This window comes from Myotis daubentonii, chromosome 1 (assembly GCF_963259705.1).
Source record: "Myotis daubentonii chromosome 1, mMyoDau2.1, whole genome shotgun sequence".
Classification (NCBI taxonomy): Eukaryota; Metazoa; Chordata; class Mammalia; order Chiroptera; family Vespertilionidae; genus Myotis; species Myotis daubentonii.
Window position 1 is genome coordinate 145,916,393 of NC_081840.1, and position 22,005 is coordinate 145,938,397.

The 22,005-nt window shown below is 43.9% G+C and overlaps 1 protein-coding gene across 5 annotated transcripts in view; it reads left to right on the forward strand.

Annotated features, from left to right (window-relative positions):
• Positions 1–2,748: 2,748 nt before the first annotated feature.
• The window catches only part of NPNT (nephronectin), an 89,937-nt gene continuing 70,680 nt past the window's right edge, over positions 2,749–22,005 (forward strand). Inside the window, exons 1-2 of one of the 5 annotated variants that reach the window (XM_059661728.1) lie at positions 2,749–3,298; positions 5,436–5,536. In XM_059661728.1, coding sequence (XP_059517711.1) covers positions 3,228–3,298; positions 5,436–5,536 — 172 coding nt within the window. In that variant the 5' untranslated portion in view covers positions 2,749–3,227. The remainder of the gene's footprint in view (positions 3,299–5,435; positions 5,537–22,005) is intronic. The other 4 variants (XM_059661690.1, XM_059661700.1, XM_059661711.1 and 1 more) reach the window with 4 other exon arrangements.

Below are 22,005 nucleotides of genomic sequence, written 5' to 3' on the forward strand. Positions count from 1 at the left end.
ATTTGTGAGGGGGGGAAAAGACTAAATAATTAAGAGCTTCTAATTCCCAAATGTTTGAAGTTGTGTTTGTTTGGTTTTATGTTGTTGCTTACCTGTATCATTTTGTGACCAGTGATAGATAATTATTTGTGTGAGAGAAATCAAGATTACTACTTGCAAGGTGGCATTACCTGGCATGAAACCTAACCAAAAGGTTGTCCTACTGGAAAAGTACGAATATTGCTAAAATTTAATATATTTTTTAATTGATTTCAGGGAGGAAGAGAGGGAGAGAAAGAGAGAGAGAGAGAGAGAGATCAATGGTGAAAGAGAATCATTGATCACTGCCTCCTGCACAACCACCACTGGGGATGGAGCCCACAACCTGGGCATGTGCCCCGACCGGGAATGGAACCGTGACTTCCTGGTTCATACGTCAATGCTCAACCACTGAGCTACGCCAGCAGGGCAAAAAGCAAGTTGTTTTGATTTGGTTCTTGTTTGCTTTTAAGACAGATAGTGAAATGTCACTGCTTGGGAACTCCACCTCTTTTTTGGAATGATCACTGGTGGCCATAAGAGCAGCATATTAACCAGGTAGAACATGGAATTCCTTTAGGGTCTCCTCACTTCATGATTCAACAAAAACGGATATAATTAGCTACAGCTCACTCAAGGGAGAAGCTACAGTTCACCAGGCAGAATTCAACCGAACCTAATTCAACCTACGCGTTACCCCTCAAAAATGTATACAGACCTTGTTCTGATAGCTCAATGTTTCTTTCTTTCTAGATTTAACCCACTGGAAATAATAATTATTCAGAGTGTGCATACATTTTTTGGAATAACCTATATTTAATAGTTGCTGATTTTTAAGCCTTGTGTCAAGCACAAGGGATAGAGCGACAGCTACCCTTGCCCTCCTATTGGTTATATTCGCGTCTCAGGAGAAACTAGACTAGCAGAGAAGCAATTACAGCTGTGCATTAAGAGTTACTCCAGAAAATGCATAGGGTTGTAGAAGCTCATACCACAGGAAGCTCAACCAAGCAAAGAATCAAAGGGCTTCCCTGGTCAGTGTCCGCTAAGCCTGGACCCAGAGGGTAAGTGGAGAGTGTCCAAATGAAGAAGGAAGATGGAGTGTTTTCTAGGCCCAAGAAAAGATAAGGACAAATAAAAGAGGCATGCAGATGGGGCACTGCCCTTTTGTTCCAGAGTAGTCCTGTTTTCACCCACCACTGTTTTTCTTCTTCTTCTCTCTCCAGTTTTTAGCCAGTAGGTTAGCCTCTTCTCCCTAATCACCCATTCCTTTGCTGAGGCTTATTTGCAAATCCAATCCAGGAACCAGTAAACAAAGAAAATGGCTAAGGAGTAGCCACTGGAGCCTGGAACCGAGCCCATAGTACACTTACAAAAATTTGATTTTCTGCAAAAAAAAAATATTTTGACTCCTACATTTTTGGACTGCATTAGAAAGATCTGAAATGGATGACACCAAGCTGTTTGCCTAAAATAATGTCCCAAGCCTGAATTGGCATGGATATTTCCTGAGATTAAAATAGAAACTTGTTTTGCTAACAGAAAACAACTTGGAAATCAAAGAGTCGTTTAAGTTGAAACCATTATTTTTCCTTTTCTCAAAGAAAATTCCCTGTTTTTATACACACTAAGAGGTCAGGATAGTGAGGTCACTCTGCCACAGAACTTTCCATTAAAAATTTGAAGTTGAGAAACCTCAAAAAGAAAATAAAGATGGGGAGAAAAGTTTGTAATGTAACAAACCCATTCAATAAATGTTTATGAACACTTACTATTCGCCAGGCACTGTTCTATGCACCCAACAAAGAAACTTGTCCTTGCAGAGTTGGCATTCTAGCAGAAAGAAAACCTACAAAAAGAAGAAATAAATTATGTAGGAAATTATGGGATTAGTGGTAGAGGGTGGGGTGGGGGGGAAGCAAAGTAGAACAGGCAGGGGGCATGAGGAGGGGGCAGGCTGCAACTTTAAATAGGGTGGTCAAGGTTGCTCTCCTCAAAGAGGTGACATTTGAGCAAAGAGGGGAATGAAGTGAGAATGTGAGCCATGCAGACATCTGTGTCCAGAGAGAACTAACAGTTGGTCAAGGGCCCTAAGGCAGGGGCATGCCTGGAATGTTCTAGAAAGGCAAGGATTAGGAGAAAAGAGATTGGGTCTGAGAGGTATGGGAGCTGGCAGATCACTGCCCTGGGAGTATTTCCGGGTAGGGACTGGACTGAGTGTTAAACGTGCAGTTTAGGACAATCATTGCGTGTTTGCATTTGAGCAGTCCTTTAGCACAATGCATTTTACTCTGCCACAGCGGAACAGTGATTGATTAAAATGGTTTCTCAATGATCCCTGCAGGACCAGGCACCACAAGACTGCCAAGTAGTAACCGCCTTCCTCTCTGGTGGGCACGTGGCCCCGGAGGGGCAGCCGTCGCTATCCTTCTAATGTGCTCAGTTGAGCTGGCGGAGGTAGAAAGTCTACACGTTTCTTATTCAAAACCCAACTGGCAAGCCAAACCTTTCCTTCGGTTGGTTACAAAGTAAAAAATATGCCTTTGCCAACTACGTGGGAGGAGCAGACCCCTGGAGTTTGCCTTTGCTAATCTGTCCAAGTCGTGCTGTGGTTTCACCAAATGCCGACGGCGGTGCTCCGCTCCAGCCCCATAAACCTCTCTGCTCCCTCACCTCTCAGCCGTCGGGGGAAAGCTACTGCTCTCCGCCGCGGCCGCCACCTGCTGGGGCGGGACACGCCGAGGGCGCAGCGCGCCCGGGCCCCTTTCCTCCGGAGCGCCCTGCTTTCCCTTTCCCGGTCCAGGCCGGGCGCGCGGCGTGCCTCCCAGCCTGGCGCGCGCCCCGCTTGGCTGGCCCCCAAGAGACGCTGCCTTCCCGGGCGCCCCCGCCCGCCAGCTCCCCGCGGCGGGGCCCGGAGCCCTCACCCCGCGCCGCGGGCCGAAAGGGCGGCGAGTGGAGCGCACGCGCGCCCCCCGCCCCTCCCCGCAGGCGGCGCGGCTCCCCCTGCAGCGCCTCCCTCGCGGGGAGGGAGCCGGAGGGGCTCCGGGCGCCGCGCGGCAGACCTACTCGGGCAGCGCGCCGCGCCGCTCTCCTCCGAGGGTCGCAGCAGCTCCGCGGCGGCCGCAGCGCCTGGGGCGGCGAGGAGGCGAGCGCGCCTTCCCTCCGCACCGGCCACCCCAACAGGGTTCCCGCGCGCCGCCGCCGCCGACATGGATCTCTTCCTGGCGCTGGTGCTCGGCTCCGCTCTCTACCTGCCGGCGGCCACCGAGTTCGACGGGAGGTGAGTTGGCCCCGGGGCGACCTCCCCGCCGCCTCCTTTCCCACGCGAATCCCCTCCGGCCCCGCGGTCCCCTCTGCCGACGCGGGGGCGCGGTCACAGAGGCGTCTGTCTGTCCAGCAGCCGGGCCACGGCATCCCCTCGGCAGGAAGAGAACCGTCGAGCCGCTCTCTCCACCCGGAGGGCTCCAGCCGCGGCCACAGGCTCGGGGACCCGGGCTGGGGGTGAAGGGAGGCTCGAGCCCGATAGCTCGCTTCTGGGGGCGCGCGGGTCGGCCGCTGGGAGGAGGGGACGCGCGGGACATCCCTTGGTCGGGGGTCTCTGGCTCTTGCTTTAGCAGGCTCTGCAGTGGGGGAACTTCCCAGTGGCCGGGGCCAGATCCCGGCTTGAAGCTGTCAGGGCCGCTCACATCAAGGATGGCGGCAAGGGAGCCACTGGGTTTCCAGGGGGGACCTGTTTGCCTTCCCACTTGGTTTTCTAGGACTCGAAATAAGGACTGAGGTGGTGAGAGGAGTGGGGGGCGCTCCGCGCGCACACACAGCGCGGAAACCTGGGGCGAGCCTGACTCCGACGTGCTCTGACAGGTCCCAACAACCAGACTCCGTCTCCGCTGTCACTCAGCCCGTCCTCCCGCCGGGAGTGCGGCACCCTCTCCCCTGCCGCCGCGGGGTGCGCTCCGCGAGTGTGCGTGCGTGCGTGTGTGTGTGTGTGTGTGTGTGTGTGTGTGTGTCTCGGGAGGGCGTGCACGGTAACCCCACCTCCGTGCAGTTACACACCAGACTCGCCCGAGCGCAGATCGCTGCTGCTCGCGCAGAGAGAGAGAGCGCTTCACCCGGGCCGCATTGCTATCCAGCGGCTCTCGCTGGGCGACCCCCACCCGCCAGTCAGCTCCCTGGGCTGCCCTGAAGACTGCCGCACCTGTTTTACTTGCCATCTTGGAACCAATCAATTCCACGATTGATTGGCTTTCTTGTACCTGGAGGGGAACGGAAGGGAACCAGTGGAGCGCAACCGCTTGTTTACCACCTGGCCGGTGGAAAGAGAAAGTTCGGGGTTATTTTGTATTATGGGCTTGGGAGTTTGGGGGGAAGGAGGGGGGAGTAAAGGAAAAAGAAAAGGCTAATAAAAAAAACGTGGGCAGGGTCCAGAGTATTTTACTGTTTTAAAATCAGTTCTTTGCCCGCATTCGGGTATGTTGTGCGTTTCTTGCAGACACATTTGTAACAAGAAGGGCATCCCATGAGTAAGTTTAAGATGATAACGTAGTTTATAAAGATGTCTTAAAACAGCCAGTGAAAATATTGATCCTCTTGGGGGGCGGGGGGGGGCATTTACGTGTCCAAACAAGGAAACATTTCACCAAAGAAGGTGCCAAAGTGGAACCTGGGGGATAAATCAGTATCCTGAAATTGAATACTTTCTTTAGTCCTTACTTAGGCTGGAGAGGAAGATAACATGAGTTGTTGATGCTGGAAAGTTTCACACCACAGGAACAGTGGAGATGTTCGCTGCCCTCTCAGCTCCCTTGGTTTTATTTAGGCTCCCTTTTCTAGTACATTTTTTCCCCCTGGGAACTTTTTCTGCCAGAGAGTCCTATCTGGTAAAGAGTTCTGTTAGATTTTGTGGAAGCTTCCTTCCCTCCCTCTGCCCCTGCCCACATCTTCCTTTTATATAAGGCAGAGATTGTTTTCTTTCCACTTTGACATGTCTTAATACTTTTCAGTTTATGGTGAATCAGTCAAAACCGTGCTTCCCCCCCCCCCCCACACACACACACGCATAGGTGTGGGTCTGTGAGGAATCTGTTTTATTTCAAGCTTCAGAAACCACCCTGAGAGTGGCAGCCTTGAGAAATCTTGGTTTTTAGCTTGTGCTATTTCCATTTAAGAAAGGATCTTCCCCTCCCTTTCCCCCCTACTCTTGTGTGTTGTGTGTGTGTTTAACTGTCTGAAATTTGAAATTACTTCATTGCAGAACTATTCCCCTGAAGGTGTTTTAATCCTTAAATTCTGCAGGAATGAAGGAGTTTGTGTGGGTGTATGTGTGTGATATTTAATTATTTTCTAAAATAATGACAAAGGGGAAATTATTTTTAATTTCAAAAGTGTCTTTATTTATTTTGAATCTTTTTGTTTGATAGGTGGCCCAGGCAAATAGTGTCGTCCATTGGCCTGTGTCGTTATGGTGGGAGGATTGACTGCTGCTGGGGCTGGGCCCGCCAGTCCTGGGGACACTGTCAGCGTGAGTATCATCACCTGGGGACTTCAGCTCCCTCCGAGGGGGGCTCCACCCTCATTCCAGGCTTCACTCTGCACACCAGAGGCTCACGGCAAGCAGGGCTTGGCGGTATGGTTCTGACATGGGAGTTTCAGTTCCTGTCCCAGGCTCTGCCTCTTTCCAGCCTGAGCCATCTGTAAGGAGCCAGTTGTGTGACTCACAGGGTGCTCATTTCAGCATCTGTCCCCCGTCTCTCCTGCTTCAGTTTTCTGACCAGGCTCACTCTCTTCTTTGCTGCAGGCCCTGAGATGGGGGTAAGATAATGAGTCTAGACTGTATTTACACTAAATAAACTTAAGGTATAAAATCCTTACCATAGCTGTTGTGTAAAGAGGCCTCTTTTTTTGAAGTGAGGTTGTATTGACTGTTGACTGTGTTCTAAATGGACCACCCAGTATAATCAAATAATACCTCTGAAAAAGGCATCATTTTTAAGTTCTTTAAGTAATCATGTAATAAGTGTCAAGTCAAAACATTAATTTTTACCTTTTCCTTGATCACAAATGAGTATTTTTAAATATATTTTTATTGATTTCAGAGAGGAAGGGAAAAGGAGAGATAGATAGGAATATCATTGATCAGCTGCCTCCTGCACACCCCTTACTGGGGATGGAGCCCACAACCCAGGCAGGTGCTCTCGATTGAATCAAACTCAGGACCCTTCAGTCCACAGGCTGACACTCTGTCCACTGAGTCAAACCGGCTAGGGCACAAATGGATATTTTTATGGTAAAAATCAAAGCTATATCACAAAAGTTGGAAAAATTTGTTCCTAGTATTTTATCTGGATTTCAAAATTATATCTCACTCTCCTGCAAAAAAAAAAAACCCCACACAAACAAACAAAAAACAAACAAACACCCTCCCCCCCACCCACAAAACACCCACAAATAAGTAAATTTCAGGAGCATCTTTAGAGTACTAGGTGGGCAGGTCTGTTGAGATGATGGGGACAAAAGTGGGTTCTATATATCCCAGTGTTTTACTGCTAATAAGAAAGGGCCTTAAAGGAATAGAGAAGGGTAGTTATGAAAGCTGGAGCTGGAAGGGGAGGAGCTTGCCTTAGAAATGTGTTGGTAATGTGAAGAGTAAATTTAAGTTCACTTTAAGCAAATTAAATTTACTCTAAGTAAATTAAAGTTAGGTATGCCCTTGGCGGTTTCAGTCTTTGAGAATTGCATGTGATATCTATCCTGAACTCTCCGAGGAGGGAGAGGGACAGTCACAGGATGACTCTCTAATTGCATGCACAGGCTGACATCTCGGTTTAGGGATGGAAAGGTAAACGGGACTAATGTTTGTCTACCTGCTATCTGCAAGCCACTGGGCCAGACTTTTTGCACAGCTGGGCCATTGCATTCTATTATAAAGGGAGATGCTGGTAACTCCAGTTTCCAGTAAACAAAAGAACTAGGCAAAGCTGTTGTGCGTCCTCCCCTTGCTCGCCCCACCCCCACCCCGCCCCGCCCGCTTATTTTACTCAACATTGTTTTTTGAGGGAAGATGGTCTTAAAGAAGAATGGTAGCTGGTGGAATAGAGTCTTCTGCCAGTTTCACCTCCTTTAGAAGTATTTGCACAGCTGGAGGCCACAGGTGTGGAATTTGAAGAGCAATCTGGCTTTGAAAATCAAAGGGGGAAGAGTGTACCTATTTCTTGGCCCAACATAGGCACCTTTCCCAGATGAAAAATGAGTAGTTTCTTTGCAGGAATGGAGATAGTTTCCTCCTCCTTTGCTGCCTTAATTTGCAGGACGCTCCCAAAGGAAATGCTGAAGTGGTTTGGGGAGTGCACAGCCCCCCAGCCCCACCTAGGACCAGGCTGCGCTGGTGGGAGGCCCTGAGCACAGTGGAGTGACCTTCCTTGAAGGCAGAGTGCCAAGCAGTGGGCAGAGGCGGAGGAGGGCAGAGCACTCTGCCAGATGTGATAAAAGAATTCCGAGGAGAAAACTCTTCTGTCTCTTAGAGGTATTCCCCAGAAAGAACCCCGAGGAGCCCTGCTATGTCTCTTGGCCATGTAGTTAAGTTTCCCCTAGCCTGCGCCAGCTTGGTGATTCTGAAGTTGAATGAGCGCAAAGGCCTTTCAAAATTTCAGCGGCATTACAAAATTGAAACCTGCTAAGAGTCGCTTTTTGCATAGTAGCTATCCCAGCAAATCCAGGGTGCTATTTTATTATTTTCTATGCCTTCATTTTCTTTCCAAAAGATTGAAAGTGGTCCAATATAATATTTGATAGTATTTATCTTTTCCTTCTTGCTATTCCTCAAGAATCTGAGAAAGCTGCAACATGGCATGAGTTTAAATATTGAAATGATAATGTTATAAAATCTCTAAGGTGATGGGGCACAAACCACAGTTCCTCTTAATTTAGATTTGGTGAAAGTTCAAGAGGCAGAATCATGAAGGGGAACATGGACTCTGGAGCATGACCGCCTGGGTTCCAATTACTTCTGCCTCTAATGAGCTGTGTGACCTTGAGCAAGTCATTCAGTCTCTCTGTGCTTTATTCTCCCCGTCTTCAAAATGGATCGGAAATAGTATAGTAGCTCGTAGGTACACCTCTTAGATATAACCAGAACAAAGAGGCGTAAAAATGTTATTATTTGTAAAGCACTTACAACTGCTGCTAGCACAGAATAAATACTATGGATGTGTTTGGTGAATTTAAAGAAATGTAAAGGAATATTGCCATTGAAACAGTGTTGTGGGATGGGACGTTCCCATGCTAGCTGATTCTTTGTTCTTGAGGCGTGATGTATGTATGTTGCATTTTTACTGCCAAAATAAAAAAAAATGGTTCCAAGGTTCTCTGTTGCAATAAAATAAAAAGCCTTTAAATTACAAAGGGCCAGATGGATCTTTACCATTAATATTGGAGATGGCAAAGTGGTAAAAATGAGTTCAAAGATGAATGTTCCCTTGAGTGTGTGTTTTATTTTTCCAGAATCTCAGATGGTCCAAATGACTCTTGTCAGTTCAGAGAACCGGCTGTCTTTGTTTTGCTATAAACAGGTAGAGGAATGCAGGGGTGAGAGGTCAGCTCGAAGTGGGAAGAACTGCCCCCAAAGAGGCTTGTTAGGGACACATGGAAAACTCTGTTTAGTTTTTACAGCAAGTTTCTGTGAAATTTAAACCTTTGTCACTATATTTATTCAAGGACAATGCCTTGCTATTCTTCAACAGTTACATATGGTAATGGGTTACCTATAAAAATTCCAAAAAGCTTCTGGGAAATTAACATGAAACATGTTTTTGCCTTTCTGACCCTTAGATAATCTCAGCGTTCTTTCTTATAGGAGCCCTTCCTTATCAGAGGTGCCCTGGTTCTCAGTTTTTTTTTTCTGAGTAATTCACTTTGGATTTTCCTTCAGATCAGCACAGCAAAACAAAAGGAAGCTATTCCCACCTAATACCCAGAACCTCCCAGTTTATCCTGGAGAAGCTGTGTCTGTAAGCCGGGAGGCCCGTCCCTCATACTGAATATTTATCAGATCTCGCGCCCTAGTGCAAGGGACCCCATGGTCCTTGTTTACTTCACTTGGTTGAGCAACGGGAGATGTTTTAACTCCGTATTCGTGGGGTCAAATATGTGTATTTCCACAAAACCTGCTGCTTTCATTTCCACTGACTTCCCCTTTTCACGGACTTGTATGGAGAGGCCAGGAGCACTGCAGGCACTAGCCTAGCTCAGCCTCCGCTCTTGGTCACTGTGTCTAGCCACAAAGCCACATTCAGCCTGATTCCCATCCTTCCCTCAGGGACTGAGGAAGGAAGGATCAGAGATGCTTCCCAGACAGTCATAGGAGCTGTCCTCCTGCTTCCTGCCCGTGCCACCAGCACTCCCTCCCAGCATTCCCGCCAGCCGAGCCGGGAAAGCGCGACCTATTCCAGAAATAGGCAGGTTCTGTTTTCATAGTTCTTTTAGAGGCCATACTCTTGCCCTCTTTCTGTGCTTTGCTTCTTTGTGTTGTATTCTTGACTCATAAGCAGATCTCTACGTAGTGAGAATTCAAAATTTGTTTTTTTTCTATTTGCCTTGGGCTTTACTGACTATTGATGTGGCTGTTTGTTGTAAAGGGAAATTTTCTTAATAGGTTCATAACACTAACACACTGATGGTTACATATTTACAGCACACAGCCCCTAATGACTCCCAAAACATTTGTTTCTTGCTCTATAATCATTCTGTTCCTTAACTTTTCCATCATACTAATGGCACAATTCATTTGAATTATTTGAACAATTTCTTTACTCCTATCAAGTGGAGATCTCTGTAATGAAGATTTCTCAGGGTTTGTATGTTTTATTTTACTTTTTTAAAAAGTCTTTATTGTTGAAAGTATTACATATGCCCCCTTGCCTCCCCTCCATTGACCTTTTCTAACTATATTTTATTTTACAAAGCTGTGTATGCCTTGGAAGCAATTCTTAAGTAAAAGCTCCAGACGAATGGGGACAACTGAGTCCAGTCCTGGCTTTTATACCTGACTAGAGGCCCGATGCACGAAATTTGGGCAAGGCCCTCAGCCCTGGCAGCCCCCGCTGTGTCCGGAAGGTTGTCCGGAAGGTCGTTCGGCTGTCCAGTCTAATTAGCATATTATGCTTTTATTATTATAGATTAGCTGTTTGCATTTCTCAGCTGCAGTTTTCTTATTTTTCAAGCAGATTTCTTTTCTACATTTTCCATAATGTAGAAAAGAGTATATAGGTTCTATTTCTAATCTAGATGGTTGTCTATTTACTTGTAGATTTGGCTGTATATGTGGCTTTGACAATAGTGGTTCTGTTGAAAGTGCTTTACAGAGGAGTGAAGAAAAACTCAAAATACAACTAGTTCCATGCCTCAATAAAGCTATTCAGTTTCTGAGTTCTTTGGCTGTCAGTGAGCAATTTGTGGTTTCTGAAGGAAGTTATGTGAATTGGGGTGGTTTTGCATTATTATTACTTAACTAGAGGCCCAGTGCACAAAAATTTGTGCACTCGGCGGGGAAGGGGGTATCCCTGAGCCTGGCCTGTGCCCTCTCGCAGTCTGGGACCCCTCGGGAGATAAGGCCCTGCTGGCTTAGGCCTGCTCCCGGGTGGCAGAGGGCAGGCCCAATCCCTAGGTGCAGCCCCTGGTCAGGCTCAGAGCAGGGCCAATTGGGGAGTTTGGGCACTGCCCCCTGTCACACTCAAGGCAGGATCGATGGGGAGGTTGCGGCGCCACCGCCTGTCATGCACAGAGCAGGGCCAATCAGGGGGTTGGCGCGCTGTCCCCTGTCCCACACAGAGCAGGGCCCATCAGGGTGGTTGGGGCTCCTTACCCTGTCACGCACAGAGCAGGGTCAATCAGGGGATTGGGGAGCTCCCCCCTGTCATGCACAGAGCAGGGCCCATCAGGGAGGTTGGGGAGCTCCCCCTGTCACGAACAGAGCAGGGCCCATCAGGGGGTTGGGGAGCTCCCCCCTGTCACGCACAGAGCAGGGCCCATCAGGGGGTTGAGGAGCTCCCCCCTGTCACTCACAGAGTAGGGCCGATAGGGGAGTTGGGGCACCGCCCCCTGTCATACACAGAGCAGGGTGGATCAGGGGGTTGGGGCACTGCCACTGTCACACTCAGGGCAGGGCCGATGGGGAGGTTATGGCTCTACCCCATCACACACAGAGCAGGGCCTGTGGGGGGGAGAGGGGGCGCCGCACCCTGTCACACACAGAGCCGCAAGGCAATCAGGGGGTTGGGGAGCTCCCCCCTATCAGGCACAGAGCAGTGCCGATCAGGGGGTTGGGGCGCCTTCTCCTGTCACCAACAGAGCAGGGCAGATAGGGAGGTTGTGGCCCCGCCCCCTGTCACACACAGAGCTGCAGGGCAATCAGGGGGTTTGGGCGCTGCCCCCTGTCACGCTGATCCTGGTGCCGGGAGGCCTCGCGGCTCCGCTGATCCCGGTGCTGGGAGGCATATTACCCTTTTACTATATAGGATAGAGGCCTGGTGCACAGGTGGGGGCCGGCTGGTTTGCCCTGAAGGGTGTCCTGGATCAGGGTGGGGGTCCCCACTGGGGTGCCTGGCCAGCCTGGATGAGGGGATGATGGCTGTTTGCAGCTGGTCACACACCCTTCAGGGTGGGGGTCCCCACTGGGGTGCCTGGCCAGTCTGGGTGAGGGGCTGAGGGCTGTTTTCAGGCTGGTGGGTGAAGGAAGCTCCCAACCGCTCCTTTTTTCTTTTTCTTTTTTTTTATTCTAGGCCAGCTTTTGCTCTGAGGCTCCAGCTCTTAGGCCTCGGCTCCTGAAAGCAGGTATCTGGTTTGTTTCGGCTCTATAATCGAAACAATGTATAACTCCAGCTCTGAGATCCCGGCTTGCTGAAAGCAGGTTTCTGGGGTTTTGTTTAGCTTCTATATTTGTAACAATGTTTGAAACTGCAGGCTCAGAGGCCTGCAAGGCAGGCAGGGAACGTTGGTTTCCTCCGTCACTGAAGCAAGCAAGCCTCATGTTAGCTTCCAGCTGCCTGGCTGCCGGCAGCCATCTTGGCTGGCAGTTAATTTGCATATCGCCCTGATTAGCCAATGGGAAGGGTAGCGGTTGTATGCTAAATACCATGTTTCTCTTTTATTAGATAGGATACCAGACAAAATGCAGATGTTTTATGTTTCTCTGGAGATTTTGGAAAGATATAACACCTAGCCCTGCCGGTGTGGCTCAGTGGTTGAGAGTCATCCCATGCACCAAGAGGTTACAGGTTGGATTCCTGGTCAAGGCACATGCCTGGGTTGTGGGCTCAATCCCCGGTGTGGGGTGGGCAGAAGGCAGCCTATTAATGTTTCTCTCATTGATGTTTCTTTCTAAAATCAATAAAAACATATATATATTTCTTTTTTAAAGATATAACACCTACACCTAGAGTTTGACTCTGCTTTAGTTGCTTTAAACCTCATTTCTCCTTCCTCTCACTGAAGTTAATAAGGCTACAACTGTACAACTTTTGGATTCTTATCAATATTAGATAAACTTATAGGTTAGTAACTTATAGGTTAGTTCAAAATAAAGACTGGGAGACAGTAACTCATTCTGAAGCTATTTTGGGATTGTCATATAATTTCAGTTGGATGACCCATGTTACTGGCTAATGATTGTGGATTACTGGAAATAATGATGAGCAAATTGTTGCATTCTTTCTGTATTTCAAAGGAAAAAGTTATTAGTTTAAAGCAGAGAATTTTGATTAATAAAATGAAATGTTTAAATTTCATATTTAATTCCTTACTTGTATCTGGGCTTAGTAACTTGGCCTTGTCAGTGGAACATAATTTATTTTTGCTTCCTACACTGGCGATTGATTTCCTACCCCAGTCACAAAATTATGTAGATTATGCCTTTGATTATTTACATTTTGAACATTTCTTTAACATAATCAAGAGTAAATAAGAAATGTTGGACTCTGCTTTGAAGGCCATACAAAGTGTTCCCCATCAAAGAAGTTATTTCTAGTGAATTGCTTTCCATTTGTAGTTGACAACTGAACTATGGCAACCTCCATTGAAGATGAATTAGCATTTTATTGATGAAGCTTTTTAAAAATATTTGTATTGATTTCAGAGAGGAGGGGAGAATGAGCGAGAGATAGAAACATCAATGATGGGAAAGGATCATTGATCGTCTGCCTCCTGCAATAGATGAAACTTTTTTATACCCGTACAATTATATGGACTCCAGGAGTAACTGGGAGTCTCAAGGTGGGTTGTGCTGCCCAGAGCAATGTTGAGGACAGTGAGAGGCCACCTTAATGCAGCCAGGCAGGCTTTGCTGCCTTAAAGATAATCAGCTTTCTCCTCTAGTTTTGGGGTAAGAATGCAGAACTTGCCTTCTCCCTTTTTAGGTAGGAATAAAAACAAGGCAGTGGACAATCATATTACTACTAGAGGCCCAGTGCACGAAATTCGAAATTCGTGCACTCAGGGGTTGGGGAGGAGGTATCTCTCAGCCTGGATTGCGAGAGGCTGCCGGCCAGGCTGAGGGACTCCACCGGTGCACGACTGGGGCCAGGGAGGGACGCAGGAGGGCTCTAGGGCATTTCCAGCCCGTCTTGCTCAGTCTTGATCGGCCGGACCCCAGCAGCAAGCTAACCTACTGGTCAAAGTGTCTGCCCCCTAGTGGTCAGTACACATCATAGCGACTGGTCGACCCGTCGACTGCCTCCTGGTGGTCAGTGCACATCATAGTGAGCAGTTGAGCAGCCTTAGCATATCATTAGCATATTAAGCTTTGATTGGTTTAAGGGACAACTGGACACTTCGCATATTAGGCTTTTATTATATAGGATTTTCAGCACTAAACCTGGATCTCCAAATCCTTAAGAAGTGAAATTTCGATGTGTGTTTTTTTTTCAGTTCAATTCAGTAATTCTTTTCCCCCAGTTTTATTGAAATATAATTGACATACAGCACTGTAGAAGTTTAAGGTGTACAACATAATGATTTGAATCTCATATATATATATATATATATATATATATATATATATATATATATATATATATATAGTGTGAAATGACTATAAATTAACATCCATCATCTCATATAGTAGATACAAAAGAAAAAATATATTTTTCTTGTGATAAGAACTCTTAGGATATACTCTCTTAACAACTTTCACATATAGCATACAGCAGTGTTAAATATAGTCATGTTGTAATTCCATCCCTAGTACTTATTTATCTTATAATTGTTTGTATCTTTTGACTGCCTTCTTCCAATTGCTCCTCCCTGCACCTTACCCCTCTGGTAACAATGTGAAATTTTTTATTAAGAATTTTCAAACACCATTTTCTTTGAGAAGGTTATTTAAAAGCACCATGTACTTTGGGCAACTTCAAGTGGTCTTGGAATGCAAATTCCAAGCTAAAGCAGTGCTGAAGAAGTTTGACCTTTGCAAACAGGTAGTTTTTGAACATGTGTAGTCTTGAAAGTTAAGGTTCACAGAAATTACTTTGTTCCTTCATTCTTTGCCCCCATTAGAACTGACCTTTATATAATACTATTTAGACCTACTAATTTCCTAAGATTGCTTCATAAAGTTCAGCTGGGCATGTCATACCTTTATAGATTAGAAATTTTAGTACTTCCCAAGCTGGGAGGTCAGGCCAAGTGAAGAGAAGTGCTCTAGTTGCTACAAATTCAGCTGCTTGGATTTGTCCATGAACAGCCATCATAGGCCCTAGCCAGTTGGCTCAGTGGGTAAAGCATCGGCCTGTGGACTGAAGGGTCCCAGGTTCGATTCTGGTCAAGGGCATGTACTTTGGTTGCAGGCTCCCAGCCCTGGTCAGGGCCATGTGGGAGTCAACTAATCGATGTGTCTCTCTCACATCAGTGTTTCTCTCTGTCCCTCTCCCTTCCACTCTTTCAAAAATCAATGGAAACATTCCACCCCAAAGCTAAGGAATATGCATTCTTCTCAAGTGCACATGGGACATTTTCAAAGATAGACCACATATTAGGACACAGGCTAAGTCTCTACAAATTCAAGAAGATTGAAATCATCTCAAGCATTCAAGCATCTTCTTAGATCTAAATGGCATAAAATTAGATATCAACTACAATAAAAACAATAAAAAATAATAAAACACATGGAGGCTAAATAGCATGCTATTAAATAAACAATGAATGGGTTACCAAAGAGATCAAAGAAGAAACAAAAAACATTCTGGAAACAAATGAACATGTAAACACTACAATCCAAACTCTATGGGACACAATGAAAGCAGTCCTGAGAGTGAAGTTCATAGCTCTACAGGCCTACCTCAAAAAAACAAGAAAAAATAGTAATAAGTTACCTAACCCAACAACTGAAAGAACTAGAAAGAGAGCAACAAGAAAAGCCCAGAGTAATGGAAGGAAATAAATAAAGATCAGAGTGGAAATAAATGACATAGAGACAAGACAAAACAAAACAAAAACAAACAAAAAAACACAATACAAAAGATCAATAGGACCAAGAGCTGGTTCTTTGAAAGGATAAATAAAAATATCAATGGAAAAAATATCCTTGAGTGAGGATTAAAAAACAAAACATAAACACCCACCATAGTACAATGCTGCTTGAAAGTGCACACACATATCCACACTGGGACTAAGGAGGCATTTCTGGCCCCAGCAACAATACTGGGTTTTTTACTTGAAAACTTTTTGATAAGGTTTGAGAAATATTGGTACTCTCTCTCCCTTCCCCCTCCCCTCCGCTTTTTCATTATAGCAGAATTCATGTTATATGAATTTTCCCCAATTTTTAATTGTTTTTCAATTACAGATTACATTCTTAATTACTTTGTATTAGTTTCAGCTGTACAGTATGCTGGTTAAAAATTATACACTTTACAATGTGACCCCTTTGATATTTCAAGTACCCACCTGGCACCATACATAGTTATTAAAATATTGACTATGCTCCCTATGCTGTACTTTACATCCTGTGTCTGTTTTGTAATTACCAATTTGTACTTTAAAAAAAAATTTTCAGTGTTTAAAGTATTATATATGTCTTCTTTTTCCCCCATTGACCTCTCCCTGGCCACTCTCACCCCTCAGCACATACCCTCACCACCCCCCCCCAATGTCTGTGCCCATTGGTTATGCTTATATGCACGCATACAAGCCCTTTGGTTTATCTCTTACTCTCCCCTCTCCACTGCCTTCCCTCTGAGGTTTGATAGTCTGTTTGATGCTTCTCTGTCTTTGGATCTATTTTTGTTCATCAGTTTATGTTGTTGTTCATTATATTCCACAAATGAGTGAGATCATGTGATATTTATCTTTCTCTGACTGGCTTATTTCACTTAGCATAGTGCTCTCCAGTTCCATCCATGCTGTGGGGAATGGTAGGAGTTCCTTCTTTTTTACAGCAGCATAGTATTCCATTGTGTAGATGTACCACTGTTTTTTAATCCACTCCATCTGCTGATGGGCACTTATGCTGTTTCCAAATCTTAGCTATTGTAAATTGTGCTGCTATGAACATAGGGGGTGCATATATCCTTTCTGATTGGTGTTTCTAGGTTCTTGGGATAGATTCCTAGAAATGGGATCACTGGGTCAAATGAGTGTTCCATTTTTAGTTCTTTGAGAAAACTCCATACTGTTTTCCATAGTGGCTGCACCAGTCTGCATTCCCACCACCAGTGCACTAGGGTTCCTTTTTACTCTACATTCTTGCCAGCACTTGTCATTTATTGATTTGTTGATGATAGCCATTCTGACAGGTGTGAGATGTACCTCATTATTGTTTTGATTTGCATCTCTTGGATGATTAGTGACTTTGAGCATGTTTTCATATGTCTCTTGGCCTACTGTACGCCCACTTTCCAAAAGTGTCTATTTAGGTCCTTTGCCCATCTTTGATTGCATTGTTTATCTTCCTTTTGTTAAGATGTATGAGTTCCCTATAAATTCCAATTTGTACTTCTTAATTCTTTCCCCCTTTTCACTTAGTTGCCCAAACTCCCTCCTTCCTGGCAACCATCAGTCTGTTCTCTGTATCTATGAGTCTGTTTCTATTTTGTTTGTTTATTTTGTTGCTTAGATTCCATATATAAGTGAAATCATATGGGATTTGTATTTTTCTGACTCACTTATTTCACTGCTCATAATATCCTCTAGGTCCATGGTCGGCAAACTGCGGCTCACGAGCCACATGCGGCTCTTTGGCCCCTTGAGTGTGGCTCTTCCTAAGCCTTAGGAGTACCCTAATTAAGTTAATAACAATGTACCTACCTATATAGTTTAAGTTTAAAAAGTTGGGCTCTCAAAAGAAATTTCAATCATTGTACTGTTGATATTTGGCTCTGTTGACTAATGAGTTTGCCGACCACTGCTCTAGGTCCATCCATGCTGTTACACATGGTAACATTTCATCCTTTATTATGGCTAAATAATATTCCGTTGCTTATACAGTGGGGCCTTGACTTATGAGTTTAATTCGTTCCGAGACCGAGCTCGTTAAGGAGCTCGTTAACTCAAATTACTCTATCAACTCAATGCAAAAAATTGCCGAGAGACAGCTGGTATCTCAAAAAACTCGTTAGTCGGGACACTCATAAGTCAAGGCCCCACTGTATGTACCATAACTTTTTTTATCCACTTGTCTATTGATATATGCATTATGGGTCAGTTGAATCAACTGCATGCTTTAAAGTGATAATTCAGTGATGGTGAATGATTCCACGCAGCATCTTCAGTGAATAGTGGAAGAGACTCACCACAGAGCTGGGCTTTCATCGTGGGGGAGACAAAAGGGACGGAGAGAGAGGTCCTGATGACCTAGTTCTTGTTACTCCCCCCTCCTCCCACACCACCACACACAGATACCTTTGCCCCCTTTCCACCACTTTTGTGCAGGCTTTTAAATTTTCCCATCAATCTTTTACAGTAAAATATATATTTATTTTATAAGAGAAAATGCATTCATATCCTCAAATGCTCCTCCTCAAAGCAATGGCTATTACCAATTTTTGTGTACCTTTTAGAAGAATTTTACATACTTATGGGCAAATTCCTATCATTCTTTTCCCCCACTTCTTCTATACAAATGAAACCATACTATATATACACCATTCTGTACCTTGCTTATTTCTTCTAACTATACATTTTAAAAGACTTTCTTTATCACCAGCACATGAAGAGACTTTTTTTGGAATCATTGTATCTCTATACCCTAATTTATTAACCAACACCTTATTAATGGACATTTATGTTGATTCTACTCCTTTACTAATACAAAAAAATCTAAAATAAGCAACTTTGAACATACATAGAAAAAATACTGTTTTGCATGTGTTCTAGTATTTCTGTGAGGTCACTTTTTCTGTGTGGTCAAATGGCATACGTTGTTAACTTTAGCCAGTTGGCCAATGGTTTCTTTCCTGGTAGTAAGTAGGTAAGGGGGAAATACTGGATTGCAGTCTGACATAGGCTCTGGCAATCCTATATCTAAACTCTTAATTTGTTGCTTGATTCTAGTTTCCCCCACCAAACCTCTCTGATAAGTTAGTGAAGGACCCTCTACCTGCATTTTTCATTTGTGTTCTCTTGGACTAGAGTCAACTGGCTGATATTGGGAGGATGGGTGAGGTTTGTCCATTTGCCAGGATTTCCACCTGGCTTCTTGCCTATCGGTTTTCTATTTTTTATGGATGTGAGTTTCTTTTTGCTTTTAAGAAAGACTCACAAATTCTTTTCAGAGTTGCTTAATTCATTGACTTTTTATTCTCTTTATAGGCCAGCCATAATTTGTATGCCTATGTAAATACCAGTAAGTGTTTGCTTTTTTTACTAGACCTCTGATCCATTAGGGAGGGTTATATAGAATTTTGATATCCAAATAAAGTTTTTTGGGGGGACACCTGTTAGGATAAAAAGATCTTCTGGAAATAGGAATATATTTTTGTACTAAAAGATTTTTAAAATGTGACTTTAAAACTGTAGGGCCATACCTTTCTCATTAGTTATTCTAATCCTTATCACAATTATATACTTAAATTGTCTAATGAAAACAAAATAAGAAATGCCTGTGTAAGTAAAAAATTAAAAAAGACTCAGGTTGAGAGAGAGGAAGGTCATTCTGACTTCCCAATATTTCTGACATCTAGATCCAACCCTCATGAATTATTTACTATTAATCTTTACAGAGACTTCTAAGCATTTTCAAAATTTTCCTTGTTCATAAAGTAATAGCACAGAGTAAGAACTGTTCTGTATCTTCTTTTTTTTTTTATAATACTAGAGGCCGATACACGAAATTCGTGCAAGTGTAGGCCCTCACATTCCTGTGGCCTCCCCCCCTCCCCGACTGGTTGTTCCGGAAGGTTGTTCTGCCGTCCAGTCTAATTAGCATATTAGCTCTTTATTATATAGGATTACATTTTGGAGACCATTTCTTATCACTACATGTAAATCTCACTTATTCTTTGAAATGGCTGCACAGTATACCATAACATTAAAATCCCCTATTTATGCACATTTAGGTGTTTTCCAGTATATTGTTTTTATGAAATATGCTGCAATGAATATCTCTGCAGATTCATCGTCATTGTTCTATACATTTAGATGTGGGAAGTTTCTAGAGACATCTATTTTTATGTAAATACAGTAATTAAAGAGCTCATTTTATTTGTATAAATTTTATTATATAAAATATGTAACTTAAAGGAGATTAAATATGGATAATGTTACAAAGTGGAAACCTTCTGTTCAGTCATTTTCTATTTTTGATTTCTTACAAAATACCTCAAAAGATAAGTAGAATTGATTTCTTTGAATTTGTTTATGTTCTACCTTGTGTGGGGAAGGATGTGCTGTGTCTTCCAGGAAAGCATACAATAAACTAGGAATATAGAATTAACAAGGTCAAGGGGGGGGGAAGAAAGGACAGAGTAAAAGGTAAAATGTTGAGAAAAGAATTATTAAAATGCAGATAGATAAGCCATAGGATCCTAAATATGTCTTGTCATTTGGCTCTTCACTTCTGGTAGCCAAAGGAAAAAGGGAAGCATTATTGCTCATATAATTCATGTTGTTTGTAGCTATAAAGCAAACCATTTATTTGGGGAAGGTATGGCTTTTCCCACAGATACTTCTGAAGGAAACCTTTCATGTTGTCCCTTTGCAGAGTGGGAGTGGATGATGGGAGTGGAAGGGGACAGTGACCTTTCTACCATGAAGCCAGTTCTGGTTTCTAAAGCTGTTTCATAGAACATCTCCAATGCTAAGTGAGGCCCTTACTCTAGTAGAACATGGGAGGCAATTCTATATGCCATTTAAGAAGGTACTATCTATGTACTTAGCTTTCTGAGCCACCGCTCCAGAATATCTAGCTGTGATGGATGAACTGTTGAGGGCTTTATGGACAGTTTTAGGTTAGACAAGACAGTTCCAAGTTCGGATCTCTATTATTAATCAACGGCCACGCCATATCTTTTTGCTTTTGTTTTAATCCGTATCTTTTAAAAATCAGTCCTCATCAGTCAGTTGATGGAGTTGGTACATTGTGAACGGATTGCAGATAGGGGTCTCCTCGGATCGAGTATGAGGTTCTGCAAAGAAATCAGTGGGGGAAATTTCTGTATCAGTTTTGTATGAGCCATTAGTTTTGTATTCGTTAGATATCTATATATTAGCTCATCATCATTTTGCTATATTCTTATTTCCGTGTAAATTATGGCTTGGAGTAAGAGGTGGATGAGGCACAAACTGGAATAAGGGCCAGTGAACCCAGGAACAACAAAATCCTGACCAGTGCTCATTTCCCCAAAGCTCCAGATTGTTACAGGCGTGCACAGGAGCCAACATGACCCCGAGCTGTTACCCTAGTTCACTGGATCTTATGGAGGGCTCCTCTAAATAACCATGTAGGCCTATAATAGACTCAAAGCAGAGCCTGTGGTAAGGATTCTTCAAGGCCCCATCTACACCCAAACTGCGCTGTGAGGAAGTGCTCATTCCCACACACTCCTGAAGCCCCAGGGACACTGGAACTTGAAATGCTGATCACATGTGCCCTAGGAGATCAGCACCAACCAAGAATCTACCCTGTCCGAGTTTTCACACTTTATTAACTTGGAGGGGAAATGAAGACGTTTACATGGGCAGAGCCAAGGTCTTTCACTTCATAGGAACCAATACGTGATCAGTTCTCAAAGATGAAGCCAAGATAATTTGGCTTGAAAATTTTTCAAAAAATTTCGAAGTGACTACACCCATAGAAAAATACTGAGAGCACAGGCCTGATGTGATTGGCAGTGCATCCCTGGGAATCTACCAGAGCAAATCAGTTGCAAAACATACGCCTATTTACTAAAAAACTGCTGTGTTACAAGACATAGTTTTGTTAAGTAATATCAAATATAAAGAAATTCTGCACTTGAGTACACTAAAGCTTTTTTAGAGTTTTTCTGATTTCATCACTTCATTACTACTAGTGCATAATTAAAGAGAGCCTGATGGTCATAATAGAATTCCGAATAAAATTCCTAATAAAGCCAGCATACAGGAATATACTAAAACCTACATATGATAAAGTATTATTATGTATTAGTATGTGTTATAAAATAGTAACAGATATCTATATGTTTATTCAGTATTCTTCCTTAGATTCTCAAGAGTTTTAGTTTTCAGTCTGATGAAACACTGTAAAGTCAACTTGTTACTTTTAACTCTCATGGAAGGAAAAGATAGAAGTACTCAAAGTGGTTTCTTAGCTTTAGAATTAATAGTTGATTTTTGGGGGGGAAACAGTTTTTTCCCTAGTTATATGTAATTAGAAATCCTAATTTCCTGTTGGACATTAACTAAAGGTTGGAGACAGCCTTGGTGGGTACTAGATGTCAGTGGAGAGTCAGTTTGCAATTAGGGATTTGCCATGGGTGATTTGCATGTGGATAATCTTAGACTCAACAAAATTTTAAAACTGAACAC